General features: G+C 48.4%; 1 protein-coding gene across 1 annotated transcript in view; it reads left to right on the top strand.

The window, feature by feature from the left end:
* The window catches only part of TRIM71 (tripartite motif containing 71), a 57,606-nt gene extending 47,713 nt beyond the window's left edge, over window positions 1-9,893 (top strand). The window contains exons 3-4 of the mRNA XM_057554293.1: window positions 4,802-4,936; window positions 8,442-9,893. Coding sequence (XP_057410276.1) covers window positions 4,802-4,936; window positions 8,442-9,893 — 1,587 coding nt within the window. The remainder of the gene's footprint in view (window positions 1-4,801; window positions 4,937-8,441) is intronic.
* The last annotated feature ends 2,362 nt before the right edge of the window (window positions 9,894-12,255 follow it).

Here is a 12,255-nt window from a genome sequence, read left to right as displayed (position 1 = left end):
GGGACACGGGTTCGAGCCCTGGTCCGGGAAGATCCCACATGCTGTGGAGCAACTAAGCCTGTGTGCCACAACTACTGAGCCTGCGCTCTGGAGGCCGCAAGCCACAACTACTGAGCCCACGTGCCACAACTACTGAAGCCCGTGCTCCGCAACAAGAGAAGCCACTGCAATGAGAAGCTCACGCACCGCAATGAAGCGTAGCTCCCACTCGCCGCAACTAGAGAAAGCCTGCGCACAGCAACGAAGACCCAACACAGCCATAAATAGATAGATAGATAGATAAATATTTTAAAAAGTAATTGAATAGGAAACTGTTTAGAACGAATATTTGAATACATGAATTATTTTTCACACAAGACCTTTTTTGGAAATGGTAAAGAATCAGTCGTGTGTTCTAGGGCGGGCAGATGGTTTAGGATTTTAATAACTTTCTCAGCAGCTATTAGCATTCCTATGTGTGATACTGAAGTGATCTTTCTGATGAGTCAAGTAATCTGATATCCAAGTCACTTTCACTCTTCATGAAAGTACAACATTTTGGTCATTTATGTAATTAGAGGATTTCATAAAGGTGCACAGATTCCCTGGGGGACATCCAGAGTTTGGGTCAGGAATATAGTTGCTCTCCATGTAAGACAGCCTTGATTCGTTACTTTTATTTCTTTCATCACATTTAAGATGCCATTAACTGTTAGATGCACATTTATTTTATATACAACTAACAAAGGGAAAAAACCCACTGACAGTGTTAAGATGAATCATAGTTTCAAAGATATTAAATGTGATAAAAATTACATTTTAGAGTGAACTACAGTAATTCCCCCATCTGGTACCGGTATGGTGGCCTTTGAGCTTATGGGTGACACTTGCATTCTCTATTATCTTCTATCAGGACACTTTAAATACCTGTCATCAGGCCACCGCTGTTCTCCATGGCAGACATCACTAATCACTTTCTGCACCCTTCCCTGTGAAACCCAGATTTGGCCTCAGACTCTTCCTCAGTACTAAGTGGCCACCACTCAGCAGTCAGCTGGCATCACTGACTTGCCTCAACTTCGAGTGTTTGATTGAATCTGTTAACATTTGAAGTTAACGTTTTTTTCTCAAGCCCCCATGCTTGTTAGGTGACCCACCCTTCCCCCCTCCCTGCCTCCCTCCCTCCTTCCCTCCCTCCCTTTTTCCTTCCTTTCTTTCCTTCCTCCTTTCTTTTTCTTTCTTTCTTTCTTTCTTTCTTTCAAGTGCGTGTTTCTGTTTTCAGAGCTTCCCCAGCCCTTTTACCCACTGCCATTTCCCCCAACCCACCTGCCTCTTGGCGTCCTTCAAATATGCCCTGCTTAGATAATGGGAACTAGTTAAGCAGGTCCTGGTCTGCACGTCTTGGAATGCAATGCTTGCCGGGGTGTTGTGTCGGATTTGGAGAGGAAAGATCCATTTGGTCTCTTCACATAGGACTTTTATGACTCTAGGAATGGGGATGACTCAAATTATAGCCAGAGCTTTGCTCCCCTTTGACCTATTTGGGAAATGGAAGAAATAGCTCCTGTCCTAGGATGGGAGTTAACCCAAGGGCCTGCTAGGGACCTGGGAGGAAACACTGGGAGCAGCCTGGCTAGGAGGGTGGGCGGCGAGCAGACACTCACTGTGCATGCGGAGGGGGTGGTCGTTGCCCTCCGGCCAGTTTTTGCCCTGTAGGAATGTGGACCTCTTATTTCCATATCTTCTGATTTTAATGGAAACTCAGTTTGGTTAAGTAATATGATGTTAATATAAATAGAAGGCAGTTTGCTGCCTTTGCTTTCCATTGAGGAAGCGTTAAAGAAATGTTATGGACATAGGCTTGGTTGCCCCAGTCAGATATTGGTGTGGATACCAGCTCTGTGCTAATTAATAACCAACACATCTGAAAACAGGGTGTACTGGTTAATGACCTACCAACCTACCCTTTCACAGTCGTGCCGTGTGAGGCTGGGGCTACAGTGTTCATTTCAAACCACGTGTCTAGAAGTGGGGAGAAGGGACTTGCTTCTTCCTTTTGACTTCCTGTTCTTGTCAGCAGTATTTTTTTTTTTACCCTGGCAGCAGAAGTTGGTTCCAGTTTCCAGCTTTTGCCACTCCCAGAATGAGCTGGGCCTGGGGTGTCCCTCCCCCATACTTCTGGGTCCTGGTAACCCCTACTTTCTTCGTTCTCTGAGCCCAAGGGGTGGTAGCTACTGACTGCAGTTACTGTCTGTCTTAATCCTCAGGGTGCCCTTTGCATTAGCAGTTCCCCGCTTCCCGTTGAACCAAATTCCCTATATTAAATCGTCTCTGCTTAAATGTCTAGTGAGGTTTCTCTTTTTCTGAATCAATCCTGACAGACAGCCCGAGACACCCTGTTATGGTATCTGCTTACATGCACACTTATCTGATCCGACAGTCTAACTTTTTGTGTTTCGGGTAATTTGGATACAGCCATCTATTTCAACTTGTTGGCTACTGTATTAGTTTCCTAGGGCTGCTATAAACCGGGTAACTTAAAACAATAGGAATTTATTTTCTCACGGTTCTGGAGGATAGAAGTCAGAAATCAAGGTGTCAGCAGGGCTGTGCTCCATGTGAAGGCTCTAAGGAAGAACCTTGCCTTGCTTCTTCCTGCAGGTCGTGGTCTGCACATCTTGGCTTGTACCTGCCTTACTTCCAGTTTCTGCCTCCATCCTCACATGGCCCTATGGGATATCAGTCACTGCATTTAGGACTTACCCTAGTCCAATACGACCTCATCTTAACCACGTTCTGAAGTTGCAGGCACACCTGAATTTTGGCAGGACGATATTTAACCCAGTGCAGTTATGTAGTGCTTTGATAAAACACGGTCATGGCCATTGACACGAGCAAGTATAAAATATATAGATTGTTCCTGTTAGAACCCAGTGCTAAGTACCGTGCACTGTGTACCTGGCCCCATCTTAGTTCAATCTGTAATGACACTTGGGACAGGATAGTAAAGATGGAGCAGAAACACTGTGAATAGGTGTCCTTTACTTCCGATTTTAGAGAAGAAGTGGCATCTGAGCTGGGTTTTGAGATTTTAGGGTGACTTTGGAAGAGAAAGGCATCCCAAGGCAAGGATAGCCAGCCCGTGAGCCACCCAGATTGGCCAGGTGCCAGCTCCGATCCGCTCAGTGGATCCTTAGGCCTCACGGGGATGGGGGCAGGGAGTGCAGTGGGCGGTTAACCGTGTCAGCCGTGCCATTAATGTGTCATCAGGCTGAGAGCATGAAAGGTGGTCAGTTAGGGGTCCCAGTTGTAAGTGACTGAATGAGTCATAGCTGATTAGCTGGGCGCATATTCATGAAAATAAGGCTGGTCATGTATTGTTTGATTCCATTTGTGTGAAACATCCAGGATAGACAAGTCTGTAGAGACTGTAGGTTATGGATGCCATGGGGGAGAGGGAGGGGAGATGGGGAATGACTGCTTCATGGGTGTGGAAGCTTCGTTTTGGGTAAAGAAGGTGTTCTGGAACCAGATAGTGGTGGTGACTGCACCACATTGCATGTGCTGAATGTAATTCGTGGGACATTTTATGCTGCATGTATTTTACTACAGTTTAAAAACAAAACAAGGTAGGAAGTGTGAATAGGCCTACCTGTATGATGCGAGCTAAGTAGGATGAGGTGGGGGAGGATGGTTGAGCCTTTGTCGTAGGGGTTTATCAGCCGAGTGCTATTAATAAGAGCAGTATTTGACTCCGGACCAGGGGCTGGACTCAGCTCTTCCCACATATTGTCCTGCATTTTTCTCGCTTTCACTCCGAAGTTGGAGAAGGCCAGGAGCTTGTCTGAACCAGTAGGAGGTGGAGCTAGGATTTGAACCTGGGTCTCCGGAGCCCTAGGATGACCAGCCTGGCTTGTCCAGGACCGTGCCAGCTTTAGATGTGTTTCATGTCCCAGAAACCGTTCTCTGCAGGGCACACAGATGACTGGTCACCTGTAGCTGATTCCTTGAACCCAGGCAGGTTCTAAACCCTTGAGGCTTCCCTGGGTCCCTCCTGATCTGGGACACCTGCTCTAAAGCCTGTTGCAGCATCAGCAGTCAGTTTGGGTTCCCTGATTTAATACCTCAGTATCTCCAATCCTTGTGGCTTTTCAAGGCATATCATGTAATATTCATGAAAACACCAGGCCTCTGTCTGGATTAATTTTTTATGAACAATCATACGTCTGATTAAACGGGCAGATTTACGGGGGCTGGTGGTACAGGTTGGGGGCATGGGGGTGCAGAGGTGGTCTCTGGCCATAGGCATGGCTTCTCAGGTGCATCAGACACTGTTTCCCAGTTTGCACTTGGCGTTGGTTCTGAGCTGGGCTGCAGCCTGTTGCACACCTTCTCCCGAGGGATGTGCCCGGCCTGTGAGGTTTCCCCCAGGTGGGGAGCCTGGCCGGAAAGTCTGTGGGAAGTTGCTCATGCACCTGCAGTAGTACATTTCACATCTGATCCCCAGTCTGTTTTGGGCTGTGACCCAGCTACACTGGTTTCACTGTGTCAGACTATCTCTTAATAGTCCTGACATTCACTGTGTAGGTGCTATTTCTCATACAAAGAAATGCAGCCCTTGCCAAGCAGCTCCTTCAGTTACATGTCAAACAGATGCCCTTCTCTCCCCCAGTGCCTGCTTTCTCTCCAAGGACGTGGACCTCGAGGTCTGGGTTGGGGGCCTAAGGCGTTAGCTTTTCGGGGCTGAAGAAAGCAGCCTTAAGTGTTGTGTGTGAGGAGGAAAGGTACTTCTCATGCTCTGAGATTGTTTTTGGCTTTCCAGCTGAGCATCGAGCAGGCCCAGACGGTGGCAGAGCAGGTGGAGATGAAGGCAAAAGTGGTACAGTCGGAGGTCAAAGCCGTGACTGCGAGACACAAGAAGGCCCTGGAGGAGCGGGAGTGTGAGCTGCTGTGGAAGGTAACGTGGGAGGGGTTTGCACGCCCACCCCACCCTGGGGCTCCTCGGTGGCCGGCACGGCCTCTGAACCACAGCAGGGTGACAGCATGCTGATGTCACACCCTGGATCCCGGCTCTGAGTTTAGAACACTTGGTAGTTTTCCCCTAAGTTTGTCTGCAGAAAGATGCAGGGGTCCCCCTCCGAGTAGTAAGACGACAAGAAGCCTTTTCAGAAGCAGTCAGGTCCCCGAGACTGGACAGAGTCTCACGTTTTCTATTGCAGGCACTCAGGTGGAAGCAGAAAGAAGGGAGTACAATGGAGACTGCTGTCTCCAGGAAAGCAGGCTGCTAACACTCGTCCTTAGTTTTGGTGTCCCGGCTGGTTGGACTTCCTGACCCCTTGTGGAAAACCAGTTTTCCACTTGTGGGGGCAGTGAGTGTGTGCCCTTTCTTCCTGTTGGAGCCGGAAAGAGCGCTGAGCACGCCTGTGTGCTGTTTAGATAAAATCAGCTGGAGAGATGACTCGCCCCGCCCACGTCCCCTGCAGCATTTTCTTCTCTGATCTTGCGCTCTCACTCAGGTAGAAGAGGGCAACGTGCCTAAGAGGGGCCAGTGCCTCACGCCAGTTCAACTGGGATCACCTTCTCTGAACACAGGAACAAGACTATACAGAGCTGATGTGAACGGGTGTGTTTGGGTGTGTGGTGCTTGTTTGGCTCATTGCAAACTGTAGTCCCCTGAAAGAGTAAATTGTATTGGCCTTTGGGAAGGCTGTGTGGGCTTTTGCATTGCCTCTTCCTTTGAGTTAGCTCTGTACCTAGCTGCTTTCTGCTTCTTCTGACTCTCTACTGCCTTTTGACAGAAGAGAAGAGTCCTTGGATGGAAACAGTCCAAGATTTAATTCACATGATTTATTCAGGCACCTTTGTGGGCCTGACACAGTTTTCAGACCCTCCGATGTCCCCAAGGTCTGCCAGTCCCATGCCACCCACGAATGTTAATTATAACTGAAAGGGGCCCCCTTCTTGCAACCTGAGAGCTCTGTGGTGAACTCTGCCACAAACTTGCTCTTCTGGATCTGCTGATGAAAAGGCCTTTGTGTGCAGGGGTTTCTGCAGATCTCACCTTAGTTACCCTCCCTCCGGTGGGGCTGAGGACCTCTCTCAAGGCAGTTCTCTTTCAGGAGGAATAGGGAGCATGTTTTTTACCGTAGGAGAAGCAAATTGGGAAGGACAGTCAGTCTCTTCTTCATGTTATCAGTTTTGTTTTTACTTGCCTAAAAACTCATTCTTGGATAACTCCAAAATCAGCTTGCTCATTCTGGACACACCTCAGTCCCATTTGCGCTTGCTTTTTTGCTGGGGTACCACGCCCCAAATCCTGTGGGAGTCCCCCTTCTTCTTCACTAATCACTGATTTTTCTGCTCCCTCTTGCCTGGCTCTGTCTGGGCACCTCCTTGTTACACAGTGGTTTTTTTTTTTTTTTTTTTTTTTTCTTGCATCCTGGTTATTGGAGATAACTTGAGTGCTCGGTGACCCAGTTATAGGTATCTGGATGCATGTCCTTTCTTGTGGCTTGTGCATTTCCAGTGGACATGGCTGCCTCTCGGCGGGTAGCTGCAACCATCCGGTTGAGGGATCAGAATCGGTTGAGGGATCAGAATCGAGGCCGAGAGGTTTGGCCCAGTGCAAAACCAAACGACAGAGCTTCTCTTTGATCTGTCCCCACGTGGGCTTCTCTGCACACACACGTCCTTCCAGAGTGGACAGATGAATACACATGAATCAGGTCCAAAATCATGTTATCCACCCCCGACGGGAAAATCGGATTAAAATCCAGCCCTTCCAACAGTGGACCCTTATTCTGAAGTAGACTCTCTGTGGCTTTCAGATCGGTCAAGCACTCAGAAGTCATGGTTCTCTCTGCGAAACAGCACGCACTGGCTGGGCGACTGATTTGTTCTTTTCAGAGGAAACCACTTAAACTTAGAGGACTGAGTTATTTCCTGCAAAAGAATGGAGAACTGATCAGTCAGACAAAAATCCCACATTCCCTAATAGCGTGATCTGACTCAGAAGCAGGTCAGGACCCCTGTTTACATATCACGGTGTTTTAGATTTAGAGGCCCCTTTGGAAATAATACAGGCCAACAGTTGCTAAAAAGCTGGTATCTCCAAATTTGGGGTGTGGGACCTCTCAGGCTCCCTGATGAAGATTTCTAACCCCTGTGAAGAGAGAAAACGGAACAAGGAAAGAGCAGGGTTTGTGATCGTTCCTCACCAAATCCTTCATTTTATTCTCTCCACACACAGGCTTTCTGTCTCTGATTGTGTGTGTGTGTGTGTGTGTGTGTGTGTTTATGCTGAGAGAGAGACTGAGAGAGAAATATCCTTCAGGAGACTTCAGGCCCTCTGTACATAGGAGCATTTTCGATTCAGTCTGTTGGGAGTGCATGACCAGCCTTGTATTACAGTCCGTTGGTCAGTCCTGCCTCTGATCCCCTTTCTGCCACTTTTCTCTCCATGTTCAAGGCCACCTGTCCCTGACAACCCTCTGTCTAAATCAGGCCTCCCTCGTCACTGTCTGTCACACTCTTTTTCTATCCTCTAACCCCTAGCACTGTCTGAAATTGTCTTGCAGTATTTCTTTGCTTGCTTAGTATCTCTTGCTTTAAACTCTAAGCTCAGTGGGGCGGGGCCCATGTTTTCTATGGGCCACATGTACCTCCAGCACCTGGCACAGAATAGGTGCTCAGTAAACGTTTCTTTGTTACATGGCTGTTTCTAACTTCTGTTTTAACTTCTGAGAGAAAATTTGCAGGAATAATAAAAGAACCCCATGTATCCTTTACCCAGATTCACTGATTATTTACATCTTGCCCCATTTTCATCATTCTCTCTCAATAGGTGAGTGTGTGTGTGTGATTTGATAGTAAGTTGGAGTATTGGAGACACTGCCCCTTTACACCTAAATGTTTTCAGTTTATTTCCTCTGAGCAAGGATGTTCTCTTAATCACAGCTAATCAAAACCAGGAAGTCAAATCTTGATATAACACCAGTATCTAATCCTTAGTCTGTAGTCACATTTCACGTTGGTGTTTTTTTTGTTTGGTTTGGTTTGGTTTGGTTTTTTTTTTTTTTTGGCCGTGCTGCATGGCTTTTAAGATCTTAGTTCCCTGACCAGGGATCGAACCCACGCCCCCTGCAGTGGAAGCACAGAGTCCTAACCACTGGACCATCAGGGACATCCCACCAATAGTGTGTTTAATAGCAGTGTCCTCCCAATCCAGGATCAGTTGTTGCATTTAGTTGTCAGGTCTCTGTAGTCATCTCCTGTGATCAGGGACAGTTCCCCAGCCTCCCTGTCTTTGGATTTTGCCACTTTGGGGGAATGCAGACCAGACGTTTCTGCAGACCCTCAAGTGTGAGGTTTCCCTCGGTATGAGTATGTCAGCTGATGTGTTGTTTTCTGTCTTGGTTCTAAGCCTCTGTGTCCTCTCTCCCGGCTCTCACCTTTCCCTCCAGGTAGAGAAAATCCGCCAGGTGAAAGCCAAGTCCCTGTACCTGCAGGTGGAGAAGCTGCGGCAAAACCTCAACAAGCTGGAGAGCACCATCAGCGCCGTGCAGCAGGTCCTGGAGGAGGGGCGGGCGCTGGACATCCTGCTGGCCCGAGACCGCATGCTGGCGCAGGTGCAGGAGCTCAAGACCGTGCGCAGCCTCCTGCAGCCCCAGGAGGACGACCGGGTCATGTTCACACCCCCTGACCAGGCCCTCTACCTCGCCATCAAGTCCTTCGGCTTTGTCAGCAGCGGGGCCTTCGCACCGCTCACCAAGGCCACGGGCGACGGCCTCAAGCGGGCCCTCCAGGGCAAGGTGGCCTCCTTCACTGTCATCGGCTACGACCACGACGGGGAGCCCCGCCTCTCAGGAGGCGACCTCATGTCGGCCGTGGTCCTGGGCCCTGACGGCAACCTGTTTGGTGCGGAGGTGAGTGACCAGCAGAACGGGACATACGTGGTGAGCTACCGGCCGCAGCTGGAGGGCGAGCACCTGGTGTCGGTCACCCTGTGCAACCAGCACATCGAGAACAGCCCCTTCAAGGTGGTGGTCAAGTCCGGCCGCAGCTACGTGGGCATCGGGCTCCCGGGCCTGAGCTTTGGCAGTGAGGGCGACAGCGATGGCAAGCTGTGCCGGCCCTGGGGCGTGAGCGTGGACAAGGAGGGCTACATCGTGGTCGCCGACCGCAGCAACAATCGCATCCAGGTGTTCAAGCCCTGCGGCGCCTTCCACCACAAGTTCGGCACTCTGGGCTCCCGGCCCGGGCAGTTCGACCGGCCCGCCGGCGTAGCCTGTGACACCTCCCGCAGGATCGTGGTGGCCGACAAGGACAATCATCGCATCCAGATCTTCACCTTTGAGGGCCAGTTCCTCCTCAAGTTCGGTGAGAAGGGCACCAAAAACGGGCAATTTAACTACCCTTGGGATGTGGCAGTGAATTCCGAGGGCAAGATCCTGGTCTCCGACACGCGGAACCACCGGATCCAGCTGTTCGGGCCCGATGGGGTCTTCCTGAATAAGTATGGCTTCGAGGGGGCTCTCTGGAAGCACTTTGACTCCCCGAGGGGGGTGGCTTTCAACCACGAGGGCCACTTGGTGGTCACCGACTTCAACAACCACCGGCTCCTGGTCATTCACCCGGACTGCCAGTCGGCCCGCTTCCTGGGCTCAGAGGGCACCGCCAATGGGCAATTCCTGCGCCCACAGGGCGTGGCCGTGGACCAGGAGGGGCGCATCATCGTGGCCGATTCCAGGAACCACCGGGTGCAGATGTTCGAGTCCAACGGCAGCTTCCTGTGCAAGTTTGGCGCTCAGGGCAGTGGCTTTGGGCAGATGGACCGGCCCTCCGGCATCGCTGTCACGCCGGATGGGATGATTGTCGTGGTGGACTTTGGCAACAATCGAATCCTCATCTTCTAATCACATTCCTAGGCTTCTGTGTTTGGGGTGCGCGTGTGTACGTCTCTTTCTCTCTCCCCCTTTTGAAATTCAAAGAAGAAACCGTCTCAGGGAAATTTCTTTTTATTTTTTTTTTCTTTTGTTTAAAGACAACAAGAAAAGTACAACATTGCCTATGTCCTACCTCATCTTTATTTTTTTACAGATGAATGTACGTATCTTTTCTGCAGGGATTGAGCCTGTGAAGTGATGATCTCTATCTACCTCAGAAACCTTTACATTTCCTTCTCCAACAGGCCCTCTGCCCTCCCACCCTCGCTCAGTGGAGTTCACGTTTCCCCTCTCCCCTCCGTGGGGCGTGACATGCACAAGCCTAGCATCTCTGGCTGGGAGGGTGCTGGATGTGTGCGGTGGGGTGCATTCTGTAGATTGAGCCAAGCAAACACGAGAAAACTACTAAGTTAAAAAAAAAAAACTATAAAACGTGGAAAAATGGGATTTAAGATGCTTAATTGTAGAGTATTTGTGTTCTTGAGAATACTGTGTTTATGGGGTTAGGCTGTGTGGTGTGATCTTGATCTTTTTGGGAAAAATCTTTTTTTTTTTTTTTAATGCTGCAACAGTGAACTTCCTGTGTTCTTTTATACCTCAGTGTGTTTCTCAACCCGTTCAACATCAGTATATTTTCTTATTCCTAGAAGAAGTGGCTGTGGCTTGCTAGCCAAGAAAAGCAGACCATTCCTATTTTAGGGTATGCAATCTTTGTTTCTTCTAAGGGAGGGTGTGTGTGTGTGCGCGTGTGTATGTATGTGTGGGTGTGAAGCCACCTTACACCAAAATAGTAAAACTGAAAATGCTATACCACCTCCCAAAGAACTTTTTCTTTTCACACTTCGGTTTCTGAAAAATAGACGTAGTTCAGGATTTTTGATTGAAAGTATTCTCAGAAGTTAAGTGTTTTTAGTTTGCTGTTGGTTATAAAGAATTAAGTAGAAGAAGAAAATTAACCTCCTTCTCAGAAAGAGGATTTTCAGGCATGTGGCGTGTGGACATTGAGTGGGTGGGTGGGCATGCGTGTGCTGAGTTGGTCAGCAGAGAGCATGAGACACAGGCAAGGGACCCCCAGACTGCGGTTGAGTGTTGTTCTCTTAATGTTAGGCATTTCTTTTCCTAAGAAGAGTAGGCAAAGGAATGAACTTTTGTTTTAAAAGCACAATTTTTTCCTGCTTTGGAAGTTCAGGGAAATAGAATGTTTTAAAGTCAAGTTTATGGGAACAGCCCATCCCCACACCCTCTGCTCGGGTCACTTTTACAGAGTGGTCTGCTCCCGAGCCATGGAGCATGGTAAACGTGAATTTTCCCCCCCAAAGGCCTTTGAATGTAAAGGATTTGTAAACCACATTGCCCCGACCGGAAAAACGTATAGGACGTGAAACCTCTTGTTCAACCTGTATCTCGGTACCAAAGAATGAAAATTTATTAAGCCAGACTCCTGCTGCAGAAACATGGGATGGCATCCGTCACTTTACAGGGTGGGTTTGTCGTAAGCTGGACTTGGGTGCAGAACCTTGTGCTTCTGGGCATTAACTGTCTTTCAAATACTGAAATGAGAACCAAATTCGAGAGCACCACAGGAGAAAGAGGTGCTCTCAGATGGCAGTGGCTTCCAGGACACCTCTTGTTTAAACGGGAAGACTAACAGATCAGTTTCTATTCCTGTATTTAAGAGAAATTCCTCTTGCAATATGGATAGAGTTTTTAACGAACAGACTAAGAAGTCGATCGATTGTTTTTGTCATTCCGCCCCCCCCCCCCCCCCCAAAAAAGGAGATGATGGGGAACAGTGTAGCAAGCCAATCAAACTGCTTTTCCCATCCAGCTCTTTTGGACATTTAATTTACCACTTCGTGGTCCCCTGTCTCTTCCCATTGCTTTAGTTCTGGGGTTTCTGAGTGACCAAGATGGGGGTAACCTTGTTCCATAAAGGAGAACCACATGCAATAAGGGATCCAAAAACTGGAAAGTAGCTTCAAACTGCTGTCCCCCAGCTGCTGTGTTTCAGGGTGGGGAGGTGTCAGGGGATCTTGTTATGTAAAAGCGTTTCTCCTTTTATTGAAGAATTTAATAGTCATTCCCTCTCTAATAGTGAATCCCTCTCTAATTCCTATTCAGTTGCCTTTTATGTTGCCCCTAAGTTCTAAGTTTTAACTGGTAAAGAGATCATGTAATTAAACATTTTTATTGTTTTTTATTTTGGAATAACTTGGTGCTGAATCTCCTCCTCTCAATCCCCCTGCCCCTTAAATAATCCCCCTTTAAACACCAAAGACAACTGGTTTTAAATGATTAAGATTTTTTTTAATTGAAAAAAAAAAGTATCTTA

The sequence above is a fragment of the Balaenoptera acutorostrata genome, chromosome 10 (assembly GCF_949987535.1).
Source record: "Balaenoptera acutorostrata chromosome 10, mBalAcu1.1, whole genome shotgun sequence".
Lineage (NCBI taxonomy): Eukaryota > Metazoa > Chordata > Mammalia > Artiodactyla > Balaenopteridae > Balaenoptera > Balaenoptera acutorostrata.
This window is presented reverse-complemented; position numbering and strand designations above follow the sequence as displayed.